General features: G+C 43.9%; 1 protein-coding gene across 4 annotated transcripts in view; it reads right to left on the reverse strand.

The window, feature by feature from the left end:
• PIGU (phosphatidylinositol glycan anchor biosynthesis class U) overlaps positions 1 to 26763 on the reverse strand; it is an 89439-nt gene that overhangs the window by 16373 nt on the left and 46303 nt on the right. For 2 of the 4 annotated variants that reach the window (XM_021689025.1, XM_021689026.2), the window contains 4 exons: positions 22470 to 22567; positions 10586 to 10740; positions 8415 to 8558; positions 5544 to 5668 (listed from right to left, as the gene is read on the reverse strand). In XM_021689025.1, the coding sequence (XP_021544700.1) occupies positions 5544 to 5668; positions 8415 to 8558; positions 10586 to 10740; positions 22470 to 22567 (522 nt within the window). The remainder of the gene's footprint in view (positions 1 to 5543; positions 5669 to 8414; positions 8559 to 10585; positions 10741 to 22469; positions 22568 to 26763) is intronic. The other 2 variants (XM_044919109.1, XM_044919110.1) reach the window with 2 other exon arrangements.

Consider the following 26763-nt stretch of genomic DNA (forward strand, 5'->3'; position numbering starts at 1 on the left):
CGGAAACTTGGTAGAACTGCTATACCAGGGATTCATGCATCGGAAGGGGGACTGGATTACACATGCGAGTCTCAATTCTGGCTGCAAAAATAAAATCACGGGGGAGCCCCACCTGGTCTGAGTCAATCAGAGTCTCTAGGGGTGGGGCCTGGGCATCCATAGTCGTTTGTTAACAGCTTCCCTGGTGATTCCAATTTGCAGCCAAGGCTTCAAAGCGTGGGATTACAGCTGCAGACCCTTGGCAAATAAGAGGCCCAGACCAGTCTGCAACAGAGATTTCACTGGTCTGTGTCACGGTGATGATAACCAGAACAAGGTAGTTCAGAGTTCCTGTTAAAGGTGAATGTTTTGAACTTAAGATTCATGAGAAATGAAAGGTGTCTCTTTGTTGCTTGTTGTTGTTGTGAAAAAGTCCTTTCTTTTATGAAATGGGGATGAATGGCTGGCAGTTGACTATTTTAATATCTTTAGCAAAATAAGAAGTTGGCAACTCTGTCATCAGAGTTTTTAAAAAAGTATTAGTGGTCTGTGAACTCCCACAATTTGGAAACACTGGCCTGGAGTGCTTAGGGGTCCTCTTTTCTGACCTGAAATTTCCATGATTCTGGGTTTTCAAAGCAGGGACGGACCTGACTCAAGTCTTCTTGAGACTTCCTTGCTCCCAGAACAAGAAGTCTGGGAAAGGGGATACATGCATTGAGAATTACTAGTAGGGCGCCTGGGTGGCTCAGTTGGTTAAGCGACTGCCTTTGGCTCAGGTCATGATCCTGGAGTCCCGGGATCGAGTCCCACATCGGGCTCCCTGCTCAGCAGGGAGTCTGCTTCTCCCTCTGACCCTCCTCCCTCTTGTGCTCTCTCTCATTCTCTCTCTCGCAAATAAAAAAAAAGAATTACTAGTAAACAATGTTACAACCTCAAGAAAGGAGAACAAATCTATATGCCATTCCTCCACTCCCACATCACTATTTACATTTCTCAGTGGTTCTTTTTTTTTTTAAAGATTTATTTATTTATTTTAGGGGTGGGGGCAAAGGGGCGAGAGTTTTTTTTAAAGATTCTATTTATTTATTTGACAGAGAGCGCGCGCACGAACAGGTGGAGCGGCATGCAGAGGGAGAGGGAGAAGCAGTGCCTCCCCACCGCAGAGTAGAGAGCCCGACTCAGGGCTCGATCCTAAGATCCTGGGATCATGACCCGAGCTGAAGGCAGCCGATTAACCAACTGAGCCACCCAGGCGCCCTGCTAGAGAGAGTCTTAAGCAGACTCTGCGCTGAGTGTGGAGCCCAAAGCAGGGCTCGATTCCACAACCCTGAGATCACAACCTGAGCCGAAACGAAGCGTCAGATGCCCCTCTCAGCGGTTCTTTCTGATCCCCTGGAAATTATTTTGCTGAAAAAGATAGACGCTATTCCTAAAACAAAACTCCTGTGGCCTGACAGCCCAGGTAGGTCATTGTTCCTTGCCTCGCCACTCTGGATTTCAGACAGGGTGACAAGAAGGTGACAAAGTGCACAGAGACTAGGAGAGGCTCCCATGCAACTCCCGGCTGCAATTACAGACAGCTGCAAAGATACATTCCCATGTGCCTTGAGGAACTGTCACCAGCATCCAGTTGGCTTCTGGCCTGTGATGACCTTTGCAGGAACAGGGAGCTGCTACTCACTCTTGCTGGATGACAGGCCAGAGGACTAAAGCTATATGCCAGAGCACACGGTGCTGGGGACCTGGGGCACAGGACAGCTTGTTCCAGGCACCAGGTGTCAGAGATGTCAGAGATGACCAGGGCCTGATGAGACGAAAGGCTCACCCTTCATCAGACTTACTGGGTCAGAGGGAATCAGATTCCCCACCACACTCATAGGGTGGCTTATCCAGTCTCTGCCTCTGTTACTGACAAACTGAAACTTCAGGCAAGTCCCCTTCCCTCTCTGAGCCTCAGGTGTTCAGAAATAAAATTCTAGGGGCGCCTGGGTGGCTCAGTCAGTTAAGTGGCTGCCTTCAGCTCAGGCTCAGGGCATGATCTCGGGGTCCTGGGATCGAGCCCCATGTTGGGCTCAGCAAGGAGTCTGCTTCTGCTCACCCCCCCACTAGTACTCACTCACTTTCTCTCTCCCTCTCTCAAATAAATACATAAAATCTTTAAGGAAAAAAAAAGAAAGAAAATTCCACTTGAAGAAGCCAGCCCCACTGGGAGGAGCACAGAGGGGACCGGGAGCTTCAAAGGTGCTTATTGTATTATTATTCTCTATAACTTGTATGTTTTTTATCCATATTCTTTTATCTTTATGCAAAAGTTAATAAAAACAAAACACATACTACACACATATGCCGCCTCTGGTAACTGGCTCTTTGGACCGGGCCACCGCAGACTAGCATGGGCTCTGCCAGCAGGCGGTTCCCTAACACCGCAATTGTGTGTGTGTATGACTCATCCTGGCCCCAAGCACCAAAGAGTCCCTGTGTCTGGGGCCTGCATTCAGAGCAGGGCCCACATACCTGTTCTTCTCCCCACTGGCCAGGACAGGAAAACAAAAAGGTGAATGTGTGAGCAGGCAGGTTAGCACTGGCAACTAATGTTTAAACTGAATTCTTAAGCCCATTACAAGTGTGAATATATCCAACCTAGACTTACAGACTTCTCCGAGTCTCCGCCCACAGGTCCAAAGGACTTGGCTGGAGATGCTCCTGGCTGAATGCAATGACGCACGGCTGTCATGCCCCACACAGATACCCTGAGCACAAGTATTCTCTGCCACAGGAGCTGGCCATTGAGGGGGGCAGCCAACGCTCCATGCAGGATCTTTGGTCAAGCTGAACTGTAAACTGCTTGCCCAGCCAGCCAACTACAGCCTCTGTTAGATCATCTAGGTTTCTAGAAACCCCATCCTTGTTTTCTCTGCCTCAACCCCAGAGGGCATAAAATAGCTTATTTCAAGTTTTGAAAAATATGTTTATTCCAATGACTCTGACTACTTAGCCTGAAGCTTTGGTCACGGAACTATGCAGGGGGCCCCCTGCATGATTATTGCCGGTGATAACTGCCGCGCTCTTTACATATATTCTTTCTCAAACTTAAAACACTCATTGGAAGATATTCTCCCCATTTGACAGATTAAAAACCCAGAGACTCAGAAAGGTTCGATGAATTTCCTAAAAACAGATAGCTAGTAATGGGAAAGCCAGGATCCAAATTCAAGTCTTTCTGGCTCCAGGCCGTGTTCAGGAATACGGGATGAAGGATTAACCAAGAGCAAGAGGTGACCCGTGTGGGACAGCCAGCTAAGAAAACAATGACTCTACTTTTGGGGAAAGAGGATCAATGTACCCAAGACCCACCCTGTCACAATCTGGGGCATGCTGACATGTTTGGTGGCCTCATGACTTGTCACTGGCCACCCTGCTGAGGGGCACCAGGCTGACTAGGTGAATCACTGGGTGATTCTTATCTATGCAATGAGGATGTCACAGGCAGAAGACACCAGCCACTTCCTTCTCTCAGGCAGGTCGGACTGGTCACCGCCCCACAGGTCACCACCTGCAAGGGCAGCCCAGGCTTGGCCCGCCCACTCTGCTGTTTACCTTCGCTCAGAGGCCCCGGCTTACAGGTAGGTTTCTTTCTAGCAGCTGGTCGGTTTCACTTCCTGGTTGACACCCAGACAGCCCCAAATAATAACAAAGATTTACTTCCTCTGAAGCCTGCCCTCCCCAGGTTCATTCTTGACATCTTGCTGGGCACCCACTGTAGGCAAGGAAAATTCTACAGCTCCCTTCCCATTTTAGTTTAGAGAATCAAGTGGTGTTGGGCCACAGACATTGCCTCTTTATTAGGGAGGCTGAAAAAACCCATCCAGAAACACCTGCTGAGCTGTGGGTCAGGTCTGAGCCTGGGTGCTGGGGACACAGAGGTGAGTGAATCATCAGCCTACCCTCAGGAAGCCCATTACGCTGAAAAGAGCCCTCACAGAGGGCTAAGAGTCCAACTGAGGAAAATCCTGGGGGCCTAGGAGGCAGGGGGAGGGGGACGGTTAGAGCTGAAGGGGTTTTCAGAGCAGGCAGCTGTGCAGTGCTGCCATCTGCCTTCTGTGGACATTTAGGTGCAGTGCTGGGAAACAGTCCAAAGCCCAAGGTCTAGTGTTCCACTGTCCAATACGGTACCTACCAGCCACGTGTGACTTCTTAAATTTAAATAAATTTCAATTAAAAATTGAGTTTCTGAGTCACACCAGTGGCTATTCTATTGGACTGTGCAGATAAAGGACATTTCCATCATCACAGAAAGTCCTACTGGACAGCACTAGCTAGAAACTCATGGCCAGCCCTTCCACTTACCTATCACGTAACCTTGAACAAGTGGCTCTACCTTCCTGAACCTCAGTTTTCTCATCTGCAAAATGGTGATATTTTCCCACCAAGGCTGGTGTGAAGATAAACTGACCTAATGCACATAACACTCTTAGAACCACAGTGGCCAGGTAGCTACCGAGTAAGTGCTCAAAAAATGGTGGTTATTTGGGGGCGCCTGGCTGGCTCAGTCAGTTAAACATCGGACTCCTGGTTTCAGCTCTTCGGCTCAGGTCATGATCTTATGGGTCGTGGGATAGAGCCCCGAGTCCTTGTCCGGCTCTGTACTCAGCAGGGGGTCTGCTTAAGATTCTCTCCCTCTGCCCCTCCCCCTACTCTCTGACTCTCACTCTCTCTCAAAAAACAAAATCTTTTTTTTTTTTTTTAAAGATTTTATTTATTTATTTGACAGAGAGAGATAGCGAGAGCAGGAACACAAGCAGGGGGAGTGGGAGAGGGAGAAGCAGGCTCCCCGCTGAGCAGGGAGCCCGATGTGGGACTCGATCCCAGGACCCTGGGATCATGACCTGAGCCGAGGGCAGATGCCCAACTGACTGAGCCACCCAGGCGCCCCAAAAAACAAAATCTTTTAAGAAATAAAATAAGCAGCATTTTTTTTTTAATTTTTAAAAAAGATTTTATTTATTTATTTGACAGAGAGAGACACAGCGAGAGAGGGAACACAAGCAGGGGGAGTGGGAGAGGGAGAAGCAGGCTTCCCGCGGAGCAGGGAGCCCGATGTGGGGCTCGATCCCAGGACCCTGGGGATCATGACCTGAGCCGAAGGCAGACGCTCAACGACTGAGCCACCCAGGCGCCCCTAAGCAGCATTTTTAAAAAGATTTATTTACTTGAGAGAGAGAGAGAAAACGAGCGAGCACGAGTGGGGAGTTGGGGAGCAGAGGGAGCGGGAAAAGCAGCTGACGTGGCCGATCCTAGGACCTGGAGATCGTGACCTGAGCTGAAGGCAGCCGCCAATCAACAGAGCCACCCAGGCGCCCCACAATGTTGCTTAGTTATTACCATCACCAGTCTGCAGTACCTAGCTCAGGCAGACACTCAGGTCACTGTCTCTCTCCCAGTGCTGCTGGCGCAGCAGACGCCCAGCAAATGCCTATCAATTTCTTTTTCCCTGGCTGTTTCATCCAGGGACCAGGCTGACACAAATCTGCCACCAGAGGTTTAGAGGAGGGAGTACTCACATCTGTAGAGATGGTTCCACACAGGGAAGAAGGCCATGTAGAGGGCCACGTCCCCCACCGTTGGGTAGGACTTGAAGATGGAGATGATAGCAATCTGGATGAACATGAAGAAGATAGGGTGGTCCCTGGGGCGGGGCGGGGTAGGCAGGCAGACAGAGAGGGAGAGATCAGTCAGGGATGAGGTCCACCCCCAGAGACTCCTAACCCCATCCCTTGAACTCAAAAATGCTCTCCAGGGGACTTCAGGCAGGGGCTGGCTCTGCTGCCCACAGGACACAGGGGCCAGATCGAGTAGCACAGCAGAAAACTGGGGACCCAGAGACGTCCAGAGGTGGTGGTGGAGGGCCCAGCAAACACTAGAGAAACAGCTCATCCCCCCGCCAACCCCCATCCCAGCTCCGGGCCTTCCCCTAGGAGCCACTAAGGAAGAAAACAGATGAAGTCAGCTTCATTACTGGGCTCTAAAGGCTGCTTGTTAGAGTCATCAGGCAGCCTCCCTTGCCAGAGGCCCCTTTGACAACCGTACCCAGGGCAGGAAGTGCCGGGCTTGCCGACGCTCTTCTCTGACAGTATGGTCAGTGGAGTCTCCGGACCCTTAGCTATGATGCGCTCCTTTCCAGAAAGAGAACTGATTGCTGCAGGCAGCTTTTCAGCTCCAAGGCGCTGGAACTGGAGTTCTTATTACCTTAAACTAACAATAACAGCTACCATTTCCTAAACCCTCACTCTGCCAAGTTCTGTCCAGGCCCTTTCCTTGTGCCATCACATGTGATCCCTACTGTGAGTCAGCTACTCCTCGAAGTAGGCAGGACCGTCACCCACACTTTGCAGATGAGGAAATGGAAGTTCAGAGAAGGTAGGTGAATTAGTAAGCACTGGGACTGCTTATCTGCAGAACTCTTAAGCATCACCAGTGCTGTTCTCCTGAGTGCCTAGCACGATCACAGCTCTCGTCAGGAAGGGTGGGGACAGAGCTCCATCTCCAGTGTTCGTCCGAGAGCTGACCAAGTGCTAAAAGGAAGCCAACAGGAAAAGGCCAGCTCTACACCCTCCTCAGCTGTACCTAAACAACAAGCATATGGCCTACTTCTGTGCAGTACCTGGATGCCCAGCTCATTAAGGTTTTCTTCAGAGATTAATAGTATTCTTGACTTGCAGGTCAAAGGTCAGGGTGACTCAGTGGGTGTCAATCTGAGATGTGGAGACAAACACGTACACACCCCAAACACTTGAGCAGTTTTACACAGCAAATGCTTCAGACGCAGCTTGGCAAAGTCTCACAGTCCTGTAGGCTCTAGAAGGGTCCAGCTAGCTCAGTGAGCATCTTCCTAAAGATAAGCCAAATCACTGGCTGTGGGCTTTTTAGGTAGCTGGTAAGAACTGCAACATTTCTATGAAAAGGCCAGTGAAAGGACAGTGACAGAAAGTATGGAGACCCGAGGCTCCTGCAGTACTGTCTGGAGAGAGGTGGCCGGAAGGGCTCTGTTCCCACGAAGCTGGCACTGGAAGCAACCACCGCAGGGGGCTGCAGAGTTAGCAGAGCTTCAGATCCAGCAGGGGAGGCCACTTCATACACTCTGTCCCTACAACCTGGGGTGGGTGTGGGTGGGGGTCACATGCTGGTGCTGCTGTTGTCTACCCAGGAGCCACCTGTGGCCTTTCCCATGCAGACAATGAAAGGGGCTATGCAGATGAGGAAAGGTGTTCCGGGCTCCCGGCTTCTCTCAGCCCAGCGGCTAAGCCTGACCAGAACAAAGGCAGGAGACTGGGGACGACAGACAGCTGGAGAGCTTGGCTGGGCAAGGCTGCCAGAGTTCTGAGACTGCCAGGCCAAAGCTAAGTTGTGGGAAGGAGGCATGAGCTCTGAGCTTTTATAGAATAGGAACCATGTGCATTGGTACACTGGCCATGAAGACTGGCAGGAAGGTTAGAACAGAGAACTCAGGCTCCTGAAATCTAAACCAAATTCCCTTCCAGGTTCCCTGGACCAGCAGCCAAGGATGACTGGCCCCACTGAGATCAGGTTGTGAGGGGCCCTTCAGGCACCCAGGACCATCACCTGGACCATGTGTCAGAGCCTGTTTTCCCTTCCCTGAGCCAGGATAACAGAACAATTTCCAGGGGCTACTACAAGTGATCTCTTTCAGGAGTTTGGCACGGTGCAGAGGGATGAGGATAGATTTTGGAGACAAACAAACGTAGGTCCGAATCCCAGCTCCACTACTCACTCGCTGTGTGACTCTGGGAAAATTTTTCCACTTCTCCGAATGTCCATTCCTCAACTATAAAATGGAAGTGATGGTAATAAAATGATGCCTACTTCCAAGAAATGCTGGAAGGCTTGAGTATGAACACTTTTCAGAAAGCCTAAAAAGGGCTGGGATGGAGCCAGGCTCAATACATGTTCACTTTCTTATACTACAGAAGAGAGCTCCACAGATAAGCCTTTTGAAGGAAATTCATCAGAAGACTAAACAGAGCTGCAGGTAGCCAACCTCCCAACTAATACATCCTGAGTCCCTACTGTCACCAGGATAGTGATGGAGGACGCCCAACAAGAGCCACTTTTTCCAAAGATACCTTCCAACTCCAAACCCTTCCTCTTATGCAAAATATGCGGGGTTCAGTAGCACTGTGGGCTCAGAGTGAAGCCACAGGAAATATGAAGGGTGCTCCAAAGCGCCGTCCCTGCAGCCTGTACTCATGTGTGACTGTGCTGTGAGCTACGGCGCCTGGCACGGGAGCCCAGTGAGGGCAGGTCCCCTGGGCAGAGACGGCATAAACCTGAGGGCAGATGCTCCCAGTTTGACAGGCACCTGTAAGACTGCAAATGGCTCTGTGGACAAAGCAGCAGCAGGTCCAACCACTTACTTTAGCTTTATGGCTAAGGGGATGGTGTAGAAGAAGACGTTGATCTGAAACACACATACAAAGAAGAGGCTGAAGTGCTCAAACATCTCCGCAAAGAAGTACCAAAAAAGACCGATGTTTGGAGTAAGATCTGGAACAGAAAGTCTGGAATGAAGAAAACAAAGGGAGGGGAAAAAAGAGAGCCAAATTATAAATGGTCTGCTTTGACCTGGTTTTCTCCTAAAGATTCTGGTCACTACTGGGCAGCCAAGGATGACTGTCCCTACTGAGATCAGGATGTGAGGGGCTCTTCAGGTACCCTGGATATAGGTAAATAATAAAAACAAGAGGCAGAGAAACAGAAAATGATAACCCTTAACAAATATTAGCTGAACCAAACTGGCGTGCATCAAAGATCTGAAATGAGGCAGCATTCAGGCTAGAAATCAAGAGACCAGCCCCTTGGGGCGCCTGGGTGGCTCAGTCATAAGCGTCTGCCTTCGGCTCAGGTCATAATCCCAGGGTCCTGGGATCGAGCCCCGCATCGGGCTCCCTGCTCAGTGGGGATCCTGCTTCTCCCTCTCCTACTCCCCCTGCTTGTGTTCCCTCTCTCGCTGTCTCTCTCTGTCAAAAAAAAAAAGACCAGCCCCTCTTTTACTGCCTAAAATACATATGTTTAAATTTAGGAGACATCCAGGACTGTAACAATAGAGGAATGGGTTTTAAACAAACAATATCTAGGGGCGCCTGGGTGGCTCAGTTGGTTGGGCGACTGCCTTTGGCTCAGGTCATGATCCTGGAGTCCCAGGATTGAGTCCTGCATCAGGCTCCCCACTTGGCGGGGAGCCTGCTTCTCCCTCTGACCCTCCCCCCTCTCATGTACTCTCTCTCACTCTCATTCTCGCTCTCTCAAATAAATAAATAAATCTTAAAAAAAAATAAAAAATAAACAAATAATATCTACTTGGGGGCATTCCAAAGACTTGCCTAGAGGAGCAAGCTCAAAGATCCTACTGCTCCCCATTCTTGCTCTGTATCCCCACAGCAGGAGCCAGAAACTGAATGCCTGACATGGCACTGACTTCTGGGGCCTTGCAGAAGCATCAGCAGGTTCCAGCTAGATCCCAGATCTCATCTGAGAAATAAGGATTTCACTGGAAAACTTTTTGTCTAGTTGTATCAGATAAAGATTGGTTGCCATTCTGGCTCTTCTAAAAATTTACATTATATGTTTTATTTAAAAAACAACAGAGTTGAAACTGATGTCAATTCACAATGTGAAAAGGGCAATAAATGGAGCATGGAGAAGGGAGAAATATGCAGGGGCTCATGGTCAGAGTTCACTGACCAGAGTTCACTCCACCCAGGGCGCGTCTTTGCCTCCTGCTGTGACTACATTTCCTTTTCTGTAAAATGAGGTAAAGAACACAGTCTGCGGGTCCGCAAAAAAACAGGCAAAGCTTTTCGCCAGCAATACAAACTCCTATCTAAGGAACAGCATGAAGAGCGAACAGTTATGCTCAGCAAGGATTTAACACAAATTAGCAGTCCAGAATCCCAAAGGGGAGTCTGCCACTCCATATCCCTTCCTCACCCTGACAGGTTTAACTAACACCTCACTAGGCTGTGAGTTCCTTGAGGTTTGGGCAGCGACCATCCTCCTCCGCATACCACACAGAGAGCATTGGGAAATGTGTGCAGAATTCATACTCCATTTTGATTTTCTCTAAAAGTCTGACACATGGGAGGTGGCTTTATTTTAAAACTGTTAGAGACCTGCTTGCAGTAGAGGAATCCATTCCTGTTGGGGACTGAACCAAACCCTTCCAGGCAGACACTGGTAGTTGCTTCAGATGTTCCTGGAGAGTGATCTTTAATCTCACTAGACTGAAGACACTTGCTAGACCTGTGGTTCTCAAAGTGTGTTCCTGGACCAGCGGCATTAGCATCACCTGAAAACTACTTAGAAATGTAAATTCTTGGTTCCTATCCCAAATTTACTTAATCAAAACCTCTAGAGGCTGGGCTCGGAAATCTGGGTGTTAAGAAGCCCTGCAGGTGGTTCTGGTGCACACTGAAGTTTGAGGACCACCATGTCTAGATGCTCCCTGTGGTTGCTCACACTCTGACTCCAGCTAGAGCTGGGAAAAAGAAATTAGCTTCCAGAGTTTTCTAATGAAGTCATTACTTACATGAAGCCATAGACTGCAGGGATGAAATCCCAGGAGCTGAGAAGGAAGAAGGAGAGGCAAATGATTACCACTAGACTTCCCACGTACATCATGGCATATTCCCAAGAGAAGATCCAGAAGGCTTTGCTCTTCACTTTCACAGGTATGTACTGCCGCTAGGAGAGAAGGCAAAATGGTATATTTAGGGATGTCAAGGACAGAAGGAAATTATCAGCTTAAACTTCAAGATCCCTTCAGCACAGCATAGGACACAGAAAAATTTTGAAAATCAAAGGACTGAAAAGGATTTACTTATGCCAGATAAACACTAAGCATAAGAAAACTAGTTTAGTTATACTGTTACCAGATAAAATAAACTTTAATGTATAAAGAATTACAAAAATAAAGATGTTCCATAACGATAAAAGGTTTACCAGAAAGATGTAACAGCTCTAAACTTCTATGTACCAAATAACACAGTCTAAAAATATATAAAACATGGGGCGCCTGGGTGGTTCAGTCGTTAAGCATCTGCCTTCGGCTCAGGTCAGGATCCCAGGGTCCTGGGATGGAGCCCCACATCGGGCTCCTTGCTCCACGGGAAGCCTGCTTCTCCCTCTCCCACTCCCCCTGCTTGTGTTCCCTCTCTCACTGTGTCTCTCTCTCTGTCAAATAAATAAATAAAATCTTTAAAAAATAAATAAATAAATAAAAATATATAAAACAAACGTGGACAGGTCTACAAAAGAAAAACAGACATAACCATCATCAGTAGGTAACTGTTAGATCAAACAGACAAAAATCAGTAACCAAGTAGGAAATAGGAATATCACATTTTTTAAAAATTTGTAACTTCCCTGAGAATGAGTCAGGGAAAAAAAAATCTATATATCTACATAGATATAGAAAACGTGGCAAAATGGTAACTGAGTCATCTAAATAAAAGGTACTTATCATACTAGTCTTTTAACTTTTCTAAAGCATGAAATAAAAGATTAGGGAAAAACTAATTCAAGAAGAAACAGAAAATTAGAATGGTCCTATAAACATTTAAGAAATTGAATTAGTACTGAAAATTTTTCCCATAAAGGAAAGAGCAGGCCCAGTCAGTTTTACAGAAAAGTTCTACCAACATTCAAGAAGCAGGTTATTCTAATCTTACATTAACTCTTTCACAGCAAATATCATAAGCTTTATACCAAAACCATTTACCAACAAAAATGCAAAAATGCTAAATGATATATTATCTAACATAATTCAGCAATACATGATAAAGTTGGGTTATGACCAGGTTGGATTTATTCCAAAAACTCAAGGTTAATTCAACATAAGAAAAGCTATTGATATATGTAACACAAACAGCTTAAAAATAAGAAATCATATTAATGTCTAGATATATGCAACAACTACTTATGATAAAAATAACAAGCAATAAAAGAATTCAGTGAAGGAGCAGAGTATAAAATTAACATACAAATAGCCTTCATATGCACTAATAATAAACAATTAGAGGACACAATGGTAAGGAAAACCACATTTACAATAACACCAAGGAAAAGAAAACTTAGAATTAAGTTTAACAGGAAATGTGTAAAACCGATTCATGGAAAATTTTAAAACACTCCTGAAAGACACTAAGGTAGACTTGAACAGATGGAGAGATATCCCCTGTCCTTGTTTAGGATGATTCGAAATTATAAAGAGGTCAGTTCTTCCTAATTTATAAATTCAATGCAATAATACAATACCAATAAAAATGTCAACAAGCTATTTTATGGAATTATACAAGATTAAAGTTCATATGGAAATACAAACATGCAAGGAATGAAGAACTAATACACCTTACAACAGGGATGAACCTTGAAAACCTCAAGCTAAGTGAAAGAAATCAGTCAAAAAAAGACCACATATTGTATGATTCCTTTCATATGAAATGTTCAGGATAGGAAAACCTATAAAGACAAAAAGCAGAATACTGATTGCTTAGGGCTAGAGGGGAAAGGGACACTGGGGAAAAACAGAGTTACTGCTTAACGGGCATGAGGTTTCTTTTTGGGTGATACAAATATTTTAGAACTGATTGTGGTAATGGCTGCACAACTCTGTAAATATCCAAAAATCACTGAGTTGTATTCTTTAAGTAGGTAAATTGCATGCTATGTAAATTATATCTTGATAAAAATAAAAGCTGTTAAAAGAAAAACACCATAAATAAGTAAAAAAGACAAATGAGAAACTGGAAGAAAATATTTGCAGACAAAGGGTTAATACTCCTAATATATAAAGGATTCTTAAAAATTGAGGGAAAACAGATCTAAATCCAACAGAAAAATGAGGAGGAAAAATGAACAGACAATCCACAAACATGATAAAATGTTCAAACTCATTCATATTTAAAGAAATGCAAATTAAAACAACACTGAGATACCATTTCTCATAATCAGACTGGCAAAAATTTTATAATGTGACAACACATTCTGTTAGCAAGGCTGTGGAAAAACAGGCACTATCATACATTACTGGTGGGAATAAAAAATTTGTACAATCCCTGTGGAGGGAAATTTTAAAAGACCTAAAAAAACTACATATATACTTACCTATGGATCAGTAATTCTACTTCTAGAAATCTACCTTGAAGATACCCCTCTGACAATATGAAAATACATATACACAAGGTTACTCATTAAAGCATTGTGATTGCAATTGCAATTGCAATTGCAAAAAGTTGAACAAACTATGGTACGTCCACACAATGGAATACTACACCACTATAAAAAAGAATGAAGATCTCTGTGTATCAATCTGCAGTGACTTCCAAGAAATAATAGTAAAAAAAGCAAAGCACAAAAGGGTACCTAGAGTATGCCATCCTTCATATAAGAAAGAAGGAAATATACAGGTACCTGCTCATTTGTGCAAAAGAAACACAAGAAGGATAAACCAGAAACTAAAAATAGTTACTTAGGGTGACAGACAAAGAAGGAAAAAGGAAAGAACAAGGGGCGCCTGGGTGGCTCAGTCGGTTGGCCGTCTGCCTTCGGCTCGGGTCATGATCCCAGGGTCCTGGGATCGAGCCCCGCATCAGCCTCCCTGCTCAGCGGGGAGCCTGCTTCTCCCTCTCTCTCTGCCTGTCGCTCTGCCTACTGTGTTCTCTCTCTCTGTCAAATAAATAAATAAAATCTTTAAAAAAAAAAAAAGAAAAAGAAAAAAGAAAGAACAAGATAGCAGGGATGAAGCTAGAGTGATATTTCTCTGAATATGTTTTTTGTGTAGCTGATTCTTGGAACCATAGCAGTATTTCTTAGTCTCTTCACATACCCCCCAAATAAACAAAAAATTAAAACCAACCAAGGTGTAGGGGAAATCCAAAATGATACAAACAGTAATACATGAGCCTAACTATATCATAAATAAGATAACTACACTGAAGGACCACATGGGAGAAGAAAAGAACTAACCTGAGTGACTTTGAGAAACAGTAGCCTGACAAAACAATCATGCTAAAGACAAAAAGGATTATACTTAAGTGCCATAATCAAGTCAGTAAATATACTTCTCACATGGGTATTTCTCACAGCAATTCTAGAACAACTTTGTGTGTGTTCTAGAACTGAACATATTAGCAAATAAACTGCAAATAATGAAAGTTGGGCTTCCAAGCATTAGAGAAAGAAATTATACACAAGGAAAAGGAAGACACTAAAGTGAACCCTGTGGTGTTGGACTGGAATCACAGGTATCAGTATAAACAGATATTGGGATCGAGCTATTAGTATGAAGAGATAGAGAGATAAAGAATTACAGACATGTTTGGGGGGGCAGTTAGTGTACATGCATGTATTTCATAGCTCTGTCTGCTAGAAGCATACCCATAACCCTTGGTTTCTAAATAGCATTCACCAATAAAAGGAACCAGGAGTCCTCAAAGAAGTAGTTGATTCCAGGGCTGGGGCAGGGAAAATACAAGATGAACTTGGATCACCTTGTGGTACCAGAAAGAAAGGAAGGAAAGGCTCAAAAAGATGAGGCTTGTCAAACAAACACAAGAGCCGATTTAAAGGAACCCCCTTTTCTAGGTCAAAGCTAGAAAAATGTGAACAATGGCTAATATTAGTACTGGATTTTTTTTTTTGATGTGAAATTCACACAACATACACTTAACTATTTTAAAGTATGCAGTTCAGGTGCTTTAATGGTTGCCATGAAAGAAGTTTGAGGTGGATGAGGGTTAGCTCCCACTCTACACTCTCTCTGCGAAAAAAGCAAGTTCCAGACCAGATTCTGGTATACTTAACAACATTTATTAAACAAATATTCATTAGCAAGCAGGCACAAAGCACTTTATACAAATTATTCTAGAAGGTCCATTAAGTCCCAGCTCTCTCCCTTTTTAGTTGTTCCAATCAACTATTGTAAAAAAGCTTCACTTGGGGTGCCTGGCTGGCTCAGTTGGAAGAACATGTGACTCTTGTTCTGGGAGTTGTGAGCCCCATGTTGGGTGTAGAGCCCCACGTTGGAAGTAGAGATTACTAAAAAAAATAAATAAACTTAACAAAAAAAATTTTCACTCAAAGCAGAAGTGACAATATGACAATATCCCAGAGGCATGGGTCTCTTGTCCTTGGAGTCACATCAGGCAACCAGAAATCCTCCTAAGAAGGCTAGACAGAAGATGGATTGGGAATGAAGCCTCGGGCACCATCTCCAAGGGAGAAAGTTACAGGCCTTCCTGGATTCTTATTCCCCTTTCATGCAAGTATAGTAAGTGTCTCTAAAATAGTTTAATCAATTCCATTTCTTTTGAATACTTCAATTGCACCTACTTCTTTTTTTAAAGTTCATTTATATTTTGACAATTGACAATATACAGATACAGAACATTTCCATCGTCACAAGAAGTTCTATTGACAACACTGCTCTAAAACAACAAAGTTTCAAGAAATATTATATTTCTGGGGATGGAAAATGATTCCACAAAGAGGAGGCATCCAGAGTTAAATTCAAAGAGGAAGGCATTTAAGGTTCTGAGTTCCCTGCGGAGTTGATCATCCTGATCCCTTCTTCATGAAAAATACTGCCCGCCATCTAACATAAAAGGAAGGGAGGCAGGGAGGGAGAAAGTAAAAGTGTTCTTTTGGTTTGTTTTTCCCTTCCTCCCTACTTAATGGTATTTAAAAAGAAGGGAAGTGGGAAGTGAAAAAGACAGCCAAGAAGAACTGAATCAGGTAGACTGTTCGAAGCCACTCTCTGAGGAGAGTCCCAAGCACAGATCCAGGAGATGAGGTTTCGCTTTTCACAAATCCATTAGCAGCCCCCAAATTTTGGTTTGCTGCCATGTTCTTAGTGCTTTATTGAACCTAAAGTGTTACTGTTGATGCTTGAGTGGAAAATGATTTTTTTTTTCCCCTTGGCAAATCTGTGATGTAAAATGTGCATTAAATTTTAGGTATAATTTTTGTTAAGACTTGGTCTAGAGGTCAGGTTTGCTTTAGGAAACAGAGCCCTGAAAATATAATGTCAGGTGGAATGTTTACTGAATCTATTTAAAAAATCTGGGTCTGATTAAAGATTAAGTAATCTTTCAGGACCACTCCCATTACAGCAAGTGAGGCACGCCTGAAATGCTTAAAAAAGAAACTCAAGTGATCCTTTCTTTGATGGCTTGTTATTTATAAACCCTAGAGCCTAACTTAATCTAGAGGTCCACATTGTACATTTCCCAGTGAGCAGATAAGCATTCATTTTGCCCACCTTTTTTTTTTTCTCAATAGCAAATGCTGACTTAAAATGAAATGAGTAAGTTGAAGGGTTGGGAGAATGGTGCCCTAAATATTTGTATCAATTTTTAGAAATCTTTTCATTGTAAAATAGAATACAAAATACAGAAAACCACATAAAACAAATATGTAACCTAGTGAATGATTATGAGACAAACATCCATATGGTTAAGAGGAAGAAATGTCCCGCCACTCTCAGAGTCTCTATCTGTGCCCTCTCCCACACACAGTCTCCTCCTCCCTCCAAAGTCACCACTGATCCCGGCTTGTAGAGTACTCACTTACTTGCATTCCTTAATGGTTTTCTATCAAAATGTGTATGCCTTTACACTATAGTTTAGCTTGCCCATTTTTAAAAAATTTAATACAACTTCAGGGCGCCTGGGTGGCTCAGTCGGTTAAGTGACTGCCTTCGGCTCAGGTCATGATCCTGGAGTCCCTGGATCGAGTCCCACGTCTGGCTCCCTGCTCGGCGGGGAGTCTGCTTCTCCCTCTGACCCTCCTCCCTCTCGTGCTCTCTGTCTCAAATAAATAAATAAAATCTTTAAAAAAAATAAATAAAAAAAAATAAATAAAAAATTTAATACAACTTCTAAGTCTCTTAATTTACAGGTCCTCCAGCCCATTCCACTCATTCCCCCTACAATTCATGGGTTGAAGAACCTGGGCATTTAACCTGTAGAACTTCCCACAATCTGGTTTTTGCTAATTACATACTTTTCTTCAGTATTTCTTGCAAATTGGCAACTGCATCCCCTTGGCAAAACTCTGGTGGTGGTGCATCCTTTTCTCAGGAGGCATGATTTTTGTTTTTCATGTTAGTAGCTATTAACACTCAATGCCTAGATCAACCAGTGTTGCAAAATGATGCTATCCTATCAATCTGTCTTGATTTGCAAGCTCAAAAATATATAGTAGCTCACCTACTATATGGTTACCTAATGGTACAGGAAAGACAGGATAAATGCTTAATTTTTTTCCTTTTAGTTCCAGTTTTCAAGGTAATGAATTGGTTTTCTGTCAATTCTCCTAATTTGACCAATTACCAATTGACCTTTTTAATATCATTATGAATATAATTTTGGGTTTCAATCCATTGTAATTCTAATCCTAATGAAACTCAAACTGTCCATCTTCGGTCAGTGGGAGCCTCTTCAAGTTGGATCCTGAGTCCTTTTGAGATGACCCCAGCAGCCTTTCATAGCTTCCTCGTTATCTGGTATCACAATGGTCTAGGATTATCCTGTACATTTCCTGCCCTAAACATAGAATCAGCCATTTCTCTGAGAAACTCATTATCTTTTAATGGGTAAAAATGGTATTGTAAGGTCACAATCTGAGCCCCAAGGAGACTCATTGATACTGGGTTGGTCATTGTTTCTAGACCTTTTAGCGGATATAAACATAGACACACACACATACACGTACATACACACACATATTCAAATTCCTACAGGGGCCAGGCAGGTAACAAATGAGCGAAGGGTAATAGAAATGAAGCACAGGAACTATGCTAAACTGTGAAGAGGGTGTACCTTGTCTAAAGGAGACAGATCTCCCAATTTTCCAAAAGAAGCCAGAAATATACATTTTTAACATGAATTTTTAAAATGTTGACAACTAATTAAAATAATTAAACAGCATGGTCAAATAAAACACATCTGTGGGCCAGGTATGGCCCATGAGCTGTATACCCTCAACCTGAAAAATGTAACCTGTAGTTACATCCCAGAAGTTATATGGTTGCGAATGTATTAAAAAAATTAGGAAGAAAAGCCTAACTACAATAAGAAAGGGGAGAAATGTGTAATTATCTCCCTCCCCCAACTCTCTAAAGCATTAGGGAGAAAAGCATTTTCTAGGGGTGCCTGGGTGGTGCAGTTGGTTGAGCGTCTGACTCTTGGTTTCAGCTCAGGTCATAATCTCATGGGTCGTGAGATCCAGCCCCACATCCAGCTCTGTGCTCAGCGCCGAGTCTGTTTCAGATTCTTTTTCCCTTTCCCCCTGCCTCTCCCACTAGTGCTCTCTCTCTCTCTCAAATAAATAATAAATCTTAAAAAGAAAGAAAAGCATTTTCTATACAGAAACCGTTTCTTTCTCAGATATGGTGAAAAAGACAAAAAGTCAGTTACCAGGAAAAAAAATCCAAAACTCTTAAGGAGGTTGAAACCTAACAAAAGTTATTATACCTAGGTTCTTGGACTAACAGGATGAGACCCAAGAGATATATTTTACATGATAGGTATATTAGAGGCAACAAAGCTGGTGGAAAAGTTCATTGCAATTGCATGATCAAGTGCTCACACTCATTTTTCACCTGTTCTAAAGAGAAAGGAAGCTAACAGAATTGCCACTGCTGCCTTGGTCCCCGCTGGAAGCAGCAGAGACAACAGAATGTTGCTGGGGAAAGAGAGTAAGATGTGAAAATTCCAGATAAGGTGCCAAAGAAGGCCTGGGGAAGGACCCAGTTATCAAGAAAGACCTGGTCGGCGGGGAACCTGGGTGGCTCAGTAGATTGGGCATCTGGTTCTTGATTGTCACTCAGGTCGTGATCTCGGGATCGTGGGATGGGGCCCTGTACCGGGCTCTGCTAGAAGCATGGAGTCTGCTTGGGATTCTCTCTCTCCCTCTGCCCCTCCCTTCCCGCCTCCTCACCTCCTCGTGCCTGCGCTCTAGGCAGGCACTCTCTCTCTCTCTCTCAAGTAAATAAATAAACAAAACATTAAAAAAAAAAGGAAAGAAAGAAAGGAAGGAAGACCTGGTTGGATTTGGCTCCTTTGGTGCAAGCTAATACCATGTGACCTGCTGCTCCAGGCTCCAGAAAGTATAGAGATCACATGATTAACCTTTTCAGTTCAGACAAGAGAAGGTCAGATTGGGTTAAAGCAAAAACCATAAGAACACTCATGAGGTATTTCCCCCTGGTTTCTGTTACTTTCTTTCAAAGAAAATAAGAACCTCAAGCCATCTAAGGGGGTCCAAGACTTAGGAATCCCAAGCAAAAGGAAGGAGGGAACTAGAAACTTGCCTGACTGCACCATGAGCCTCCCTCTGCCAGCCCCATAGCTTCAGCTTGGAGGTCCTATGCACTTGGCATATCCTTCACTGTCGCCTCTAGGTCCTGTGCCCTAAAGTGGCTCTCTATTTTATTCTGAATGCTATCAGATCATAACATTTTAGCTTCTCTCTAATTTGAAACCAGGCCATAAGCCAAGGTCAGAGGAAGAGTAAAGTTGGGGGGAGGGGACCCGATGAACTTAAACTACCATTCTTTTTTTTTTTTTTTTTTTTTTTTTTTCGAGAGAGAGACACCAAGAGAGGGAACAGAAGCAGGGGGAGAGGGAGAGGGAGAAGCAGGCTCCCCGCCAAGCAGGGAGCCCCATGTGGGGCTCGATCCCAGGACCCTGGGAACATGACCTGAGCCGAAGGCAGATACTTAACAACTGAGCCACCCAGGCGCCCCTTAAACTACCATTCTTGTAAGTGACCCACCAGGAATCCAGATGCAGCATCCCCTGCCTTTGACCCTGAAGCCTTCCTGGGTCTCTTCCTGGGAAGAGAAAAACAGCTTTGCCTCTGGCACTGATCAGACATTAGCTTGTCTGCAACCTGCCTTCTGTACCCTTTAGAGACTCCACTGGAAGAATGGAGGTAGGTTTGTAGTGTCAAAGAAAGAAGTACAAACTAATTTTTATAGTTCCTTTGACTCTAGAAAATGAATTATTTTCTTTCCCCCCTCATCACCCCACATACCCTCAGACTGATGACCATGTCCTTTCTATGAACTCTTATACTCTGTTTTAATACTTGACGTGTTAAGCCTTTGCAGTAACTAATATTATATTATCCCCATTCTGAGGCACAGAGAAGGGACTGAATAAGGTGACTGGCTGAGCTGCTTGATTCTGTGACTCAGTTGTACTGTCCCTTGATGTCAGGGGGAAATTTGAGTTTTAAATGAAAGTGATTTTACAAAAGGCAGTATTTAGAAATTGGCTTAAAAAACCATTTTAAAAATTTTAGTCAGTTCATGTGTACAAATGAATATATTTTTAATGGTATTTATTTGATAAATAGTTGCACAAAAATTCTGGTTGTATGCATTCCTCTTAGGGTTCAGACTTTCTAAAGAATGAACTGTAAATATGAATAAAGGAAATGCAAACAGCATATTGTTATGTGGAAAAATTCTTGGATTCAACAAGAATCTAGAAAGAGAATCAAAGCAAAACTTCACAGTGCAATGATACATCTATTGGACTAGCAATCATATGTCAAATTTGAAAAGCCAGTGCTGGAAACCTGAGAGGAGATGGTTCACTGCACTTCATTTCATTTTTTTTTTTTTAAGATTTTATTTTTGGGATGTCTGGGTGGCTCAGTTGGTTAAGCGACTGCTTTCGGCTCAGGTCGTGATCCTGTATTCATAGGATGGAGTCCCACATCGGGCTCCCTGCTCAGCAGGGAGTCTGCTTCTGCTTCTCCCTCTGACCCTCCCCCCTCTCAGGCTCACTCTCTCTATCTCTCTCTCTCAAATAAATAAATAAATAAATAAATCTTTAAAAAAAAAAGATTTTATTTTTAAGTAATCTCTACACCCAACCTGGGGCTTGAACTTACAACCCCGAGATCAAGAATCTCACGCTCTACCGACTGAGCCAGCCAGGCGCCCCAATTCACTGCACTCTAGACGCTGATGGTGGCACTACAAATTGGCTCAGGCTTTCTGGTGAACACTCCAGTCTTACGTAATTAGGACTATGAAACTTCTCACACCTTTGGGTCCAGTGAGTCAGCTGGAGGAATACGCCTTAAGGAAATAACTTAGAGAAAACCAAATTACTACACTATTTATACCAGTGACAACCAGGGCACATCTCAAATTCCCCACACAGGACAAAGACCAAGCTAAATCATGTATCACTGTGTACATCAACACAAAGACATATTATGAAGTCACTTAAAATGACAAGCATATAGCCTATTTCAATAAATGGAGGTATATACTCAGTTTTAGCAACAGTGCTTATAATTAAGAACAAAGGCTCTGAAATCAGACATTTCTTGGTTTGAATTGTGGCACTGTCCCCTGTATACTTTCAAGAAATGTTTCTTGTTTAAGAATGGATTTGGACCATGCAGGACCTCCAAGTGGTTTCTTGCTTTTGAGGAGATGTGTGTATTCTCAATGGCGTGGAAAAGAGAGACAGAGGGCAGGCTCTTGCATCAGGCTGGCCGAATTCATATCTCAGCACTGTCACTTGCCAGCCATGTCACCTTAGGCAAGTGACTACACCACCCAACATTCCAGTTGCAATTCATGTGTCTAATACGGCTAATATTAGACGAATACATGGCTAATAATATGGCCTACCCCATAAAGTTCTTATGAGCTTAAAATGAAATGATGCCTGCAGAGTGCTCAGTACAGTGCCAGACATAGTAAGTTCTCCATAAATTTCAGCAATCTGTATTCTTCAATTAATACTGATCACCTGCCATGATCTCAGCATTGCACTAGGGACACCCACTACATTTAATCCCTACAAGAACCTTACAAGGTGAGTGTTGTTATACAGAAGTTTTTTTTTTTTTTTAAGATTTTATTTATTTATATGAGAGAGAGAGAGTGAGAGAGAACATGAGAGGGGAGAAGGTCAGAGGGAGAAGCAGACTCCCCACTGAGTGGGGAGCCCGATGTGGGACTCGATCCTGGGACTCCAGGATCATGACCTGAGCTGAAGGCAGTCGCTCAACCAACTGAGCCACCGAGGTGCCCCTATACAGAAGTTTTTTAAAAAAATAAGCTGAGAGAGGGGCCTATGAATATTGGATGAGAGGAGGAGAATGCAAGATGGTTGGCAGATCCCAACTATAAACATGTAAAATGAAATACGCTCATACATTGGCAATGATATGCATAATTGGAATTTAATGGTCACTAGGCTCATTTTGTTTAAAGTTAGTCAAGTGTCTTTGTTCGTGTTTTCAAGTAGAAGCAAGTAAATGTGAGATAGGGACCCAGTCCCATTGCTTTAACTGAGCCGTGCCCTTCCTTCCCCCAGGCAATGACCAGGCCAGGTATTAAATGTCACTTGAGCGCTGGCTTCTGACCAGCAAGTGCTTACCTGGAGGAGGTAGAGGAGTCCTGGAACGAACAAGGTGAGTGGGTACAGAGACTGGTATGTTGCTAAGGCAAGAAAAATAGCACTGAGGAAGGCACTACCTGTAAAAAGAAATAAATATATGCAATAATCCAGCCTTAGCAATCAGGGTTAGACTTGGCAAGCCCCCCAAACAAGAAACTTCCCATAACTGGTCAAATAAGTTCTTATCACATGTCTCCTTGTGTACAAAATGCTATGCAAACTCACATACAGTGAGAGCTTCTTGGCTTGATTTCCTGTGAAAGGAAACCTAGGAAGTCAAAACTATTTACTTTAGCAACCTGAGACACCTCAACTATGTTTCCTTTAAATTTTCAGACCAAGAAAGATTTCACAAAACTGTGGCCTAAAGATGAATAAAGGGATCAAGTCTATTAACATCTATGTCCTGTTTAACTTATCAACGAAGCCCATAATTATCGCTTAAGCGATTCAGAGCTGGGAAACCCATCCCTATTTTACAATACCCTTTCCTTATGCACTATCTTCAAGTCATGTGCTTATTATTAAGGTATATTAATTTTTATTAATAATGTCCCCATTCCCTACATAAAATGGGCCACTATGATATAACAAATTTGCAATGACATGGAAAGATATGTATAACATCTTATTAATTGAAATTTATAAAAAAGATATATACTATGATCTCTTTAAAAAAAACATGCAGGGGCGCCTGGGTGGCTCAGTTGGTTGGGCGACTGCTTTCGTCTCAGGTCATGATCCTGGAGTCCCTGGATCGAGTCCCGCATCAGGCTCCCTGCTCGGCGGGGAGCCTGCTTCTCCCTCTGACCCTCCCCCCTCTCATGTGCTCTCTCTCTCTCTCATTCGCTCTGTCTCAAATAAATAAAATCTTTAAAAAAATAAAAAATAAATTAAAAAAAAAACATGCATAAGTAAATTTTTTAAAAAAGACTAAAAGACTAGGCCCAAGTTCACATGATTTTCTCTTAGTGGTTGAGTTACAGATTTTTTTTTTTTTTTAATTTTTGCTTCTCTGTATTTTCTAAACTTTCTATAATGAACATGCTTTGTTTTTGTCATAAGAAAAAACTGATTTCCTTTTTTTTAAAGGTTTATTTATTGGGGCAGCTGGTGGCTCAGTGGGTTAAGTTTCTGCCTTCGGCTCAGGTCATGATCCCAGGGTCCTGGAATTGAGCCCCACATGGGTCTCCCTGCTCAGTGGGGAGCCTGCTTCTCCCTCTCCCACTGCAGCTCCCCCTGCTTATGCTCTCTCTCTGTCAAATAAATAAATAAAATCTTTTTTAAAAAGGTTTTTATTTATTTTAGAGAGAGAGAGAGAGAGCGCGTGTGCATGCCCGCATGAGCAGGGGGGAGGTTAGGGGGGAAAGGGGCAGAGGGAGAGAGAGAATCTCAAGCAGACTCCCCACTGAGCACTAAGCTTGGAGCCTGCGCAACACCAGGCTCGATCTCATGACCCTGAGACCACGACCTGAGCAGAAACTAAGAGTTGGATGCTCAACCGACCGAGCCATCCAGGTGCCCCAAAACTGATTTCTTTTCTTTTCTTTTTTTTTTAAAGATTTTATTTATTTGACAGAGAGAGACACAGCGAGAGAGGGAACACAAGCAGGGGGAGTGGGAGAGGGAGAAGCAGGCTTCCCGCGGAGCAGGGAGCCCAATGTGGGGCTCGATCCCAGGACCCTGGGATCATGACCTGAGCCAAAGGCAGACGCTTAACGACTGAGCCACCCAGGCGCCCCAACTGATTTCTTTTCTAAAAAACTAAATAGCTGTTCTCTTTCAGTTGGTTTTGGACCACAGAGTACCCTAAAACCAAGGCTAGAGAACCCAAATTTGCAACAGAGGTTTCAAAGTGGGCCCAGAAATCAGGAGACTGTAATTAATGGTCCAAGGCTGGTATCTTGTAATGATAATGTTTCATAAAATGATAGGACTCATGGTCACTCTCATTAGTGTGGGGTCAACTGTTTACTGGAAATAACATATAGCCTCTCAATGGTATTTCATTAAAGGAGGGACTAGTCATTCCACTCAGTCTGAGAGGTTTTACCTCTCTTCCAACTCAGCTCCAAAAACAAACAGAAGGAGACGATCCCTAGGATTTTTTTTTGCCGACCAAAGTAGTCTCTATACTTGAAACACCTCAGAGCCACCTTGGAAGAGGAGGGTTACGAATGTGACTACTTTATAGGAGAGTGAGTGGAGAGAAAAGAACTTTGAGGGCTCCACCCCTCAAACCAAGGGAACTCAGCAGCTAGGAACAATTCCTGGTTGAAGAAAATGGAAGGCAGGCAGAAAAAGGAGCAAAAGCTGGAAGTACAAGACCAGAGACAGAATTCTCTGGGGTGGGCTGTTTCACCATGCTTATCAGTGCCAGGCATGATGTCCTATATCCAGGGTACTTCTAAACATGACTGAGCAGGGGCAGGATCATGCCCAGCCAAGCTGGCCCACCAGCAGAAGCCCCCACATCCCCGCTGAGCCGCAGATGCCTAGAACCAGGACCAGGTCAATTCTGAGCCAGGGAGATGGCAGTGGTGGGAAGGTACTGTTCTGGAGTCTAACAGCTAGGGTGGGTTCAGGGTTCCCTGACTTGGCCAAAAATCTGAACAACATTTTGTAGGAAACCAGCTAAGGGAGGGGAAAAAACTGGAAAGAACTTTTAAATTTAGCATGACTTTCTGCAGAGACTGGGGTGAGAGAAAGAAGAGGCCCTTTTAGCAGAGGAGGGAGGCTAATGTTCCAACTCCATCCATTTTTACAAATGTGGCGAAAACAAACACATGACTTTCACCCCTCTCTCTCCTAGGAGACACCAGGGAACCAAATAAACATAGCCACCTCCTGCCTTAATTGCCTGAGATCAGTAATTACTTGTCTGGAGCAGCTGACTATTTATAAGGCCCAAAAGAGAAGAAATGGCTCATAGCATAATAGAACGGACTTGTGAGTTTCAGAACACCTCCTCCGAAGATCAGGAAAAAGCAGTTTTCCTTCCTTAGATGAAATCATTCGGAAGGAAAAACCTGTTCCTTCTGCTGTTCTCTACCAGTAAGTGGTGTCAATATCTCCCTGGATACTGCAGTGATCTTTCACCTCCCCTGCCCCACGCTCCCTCCAGCAGCCATCACGGCCTGCTGGTCGACCTCTGGAACATCCACCCCTGCAGTTCCTGCTCTCATCTGTTGCTTCTCCTCCTCAATGGTCATCCCAGTCTCCTCCCAACTAGTCCTCCAGAGAAGTACCAGAAGAATTCTTCTAAAACACAGATTACACCGTGACAAGCCCCTCTTTAAACACTTCTGATGCTTCTATTTCATCTAGTGGATTAAGTCCAAACTTCAGCAACAAACTTCGCTATCTGGGTCTTAATTCTCCAGCTTCACCTCTCACTGCTCTTCTACACACATCCCATCCTCCAGCTACTCTGGACCATTCCCTAGTTTCTGAAAACACCATGCCCTTTCATTCCTGTGTCTGTTCTCAGCCTATTCCTTCTGCCCAAGCTGTCCTTCCCTGCCCCACTTCTGGTAAAGACCCATCCTCTAGTGGCTAATTGAAATGTCACTTCCTCTATGAAGCCTAAGCAGAAAGGATAACAGTAGTGATTATAGCTAATAACGGTCACTTATTAGGTGCCAGGCTCCTATCCTCTGTATCCAGAACAACGCTGGACTCAAAAAAAAAAAAAAAAAAAAGCCCTCAGTAAACATCACAAGCACCTTGTGAAGGTTCTATTTTTCTACCCATTTTTATTCTACCCATTTTACAGGTAAAGAAACCAAGGTACAGAAACAGAAGGTTAAGTAATAATGTATCATTTTATTTATTTTTTTTTTCAAAAAATTTTTTTTTTAATTTTATTTATTTATTTGAGAGAGAGAGAGAATGAGAGACAGAGAGCATGAGAGGGAGGAGGGTCAGAGGGAGAAGCAGACTCCCTGCCAAGCAGGGAGCCCGATGCGGGACTCGATCCAGGGACTCCAGGATCATGACCTGAGCCGAAGGCAGTCGCTTAACCAACTGAGCCACCCAGGCGCCCAATGTATCATTTTAAATAATGGAATCACTCAGATGATTCCAGTGCCCATTCACTTAATTCATTCAATAGCCTCATTTAATACCCTCACATTCAATACTGATACTCTCTCATAATAATTTGCTAATGTTGCTCTCTCTCCCCATTTGTCTGTGAATTTCTCAAGGGCAATAAATCTCTCTTCACTCTGAACCTCCAGCACCCAGCACAGTGCCTGGCACACCTGATGAA

This window comes from Neomonachus schauinslandi, chromosome 10 (genome assembly GCF_002201575.2).
Source record: "Neomonachus schauinslandi chromosome 10, ASM220157v2, whole genome shotgun sequence".
NCBI classification, from domain to species: Eukaryota; Metazoa; Chordata; class Mammalia; order Carnivora; family Phocidae; genus Neomonachus; species Neomonachus schauinslandi.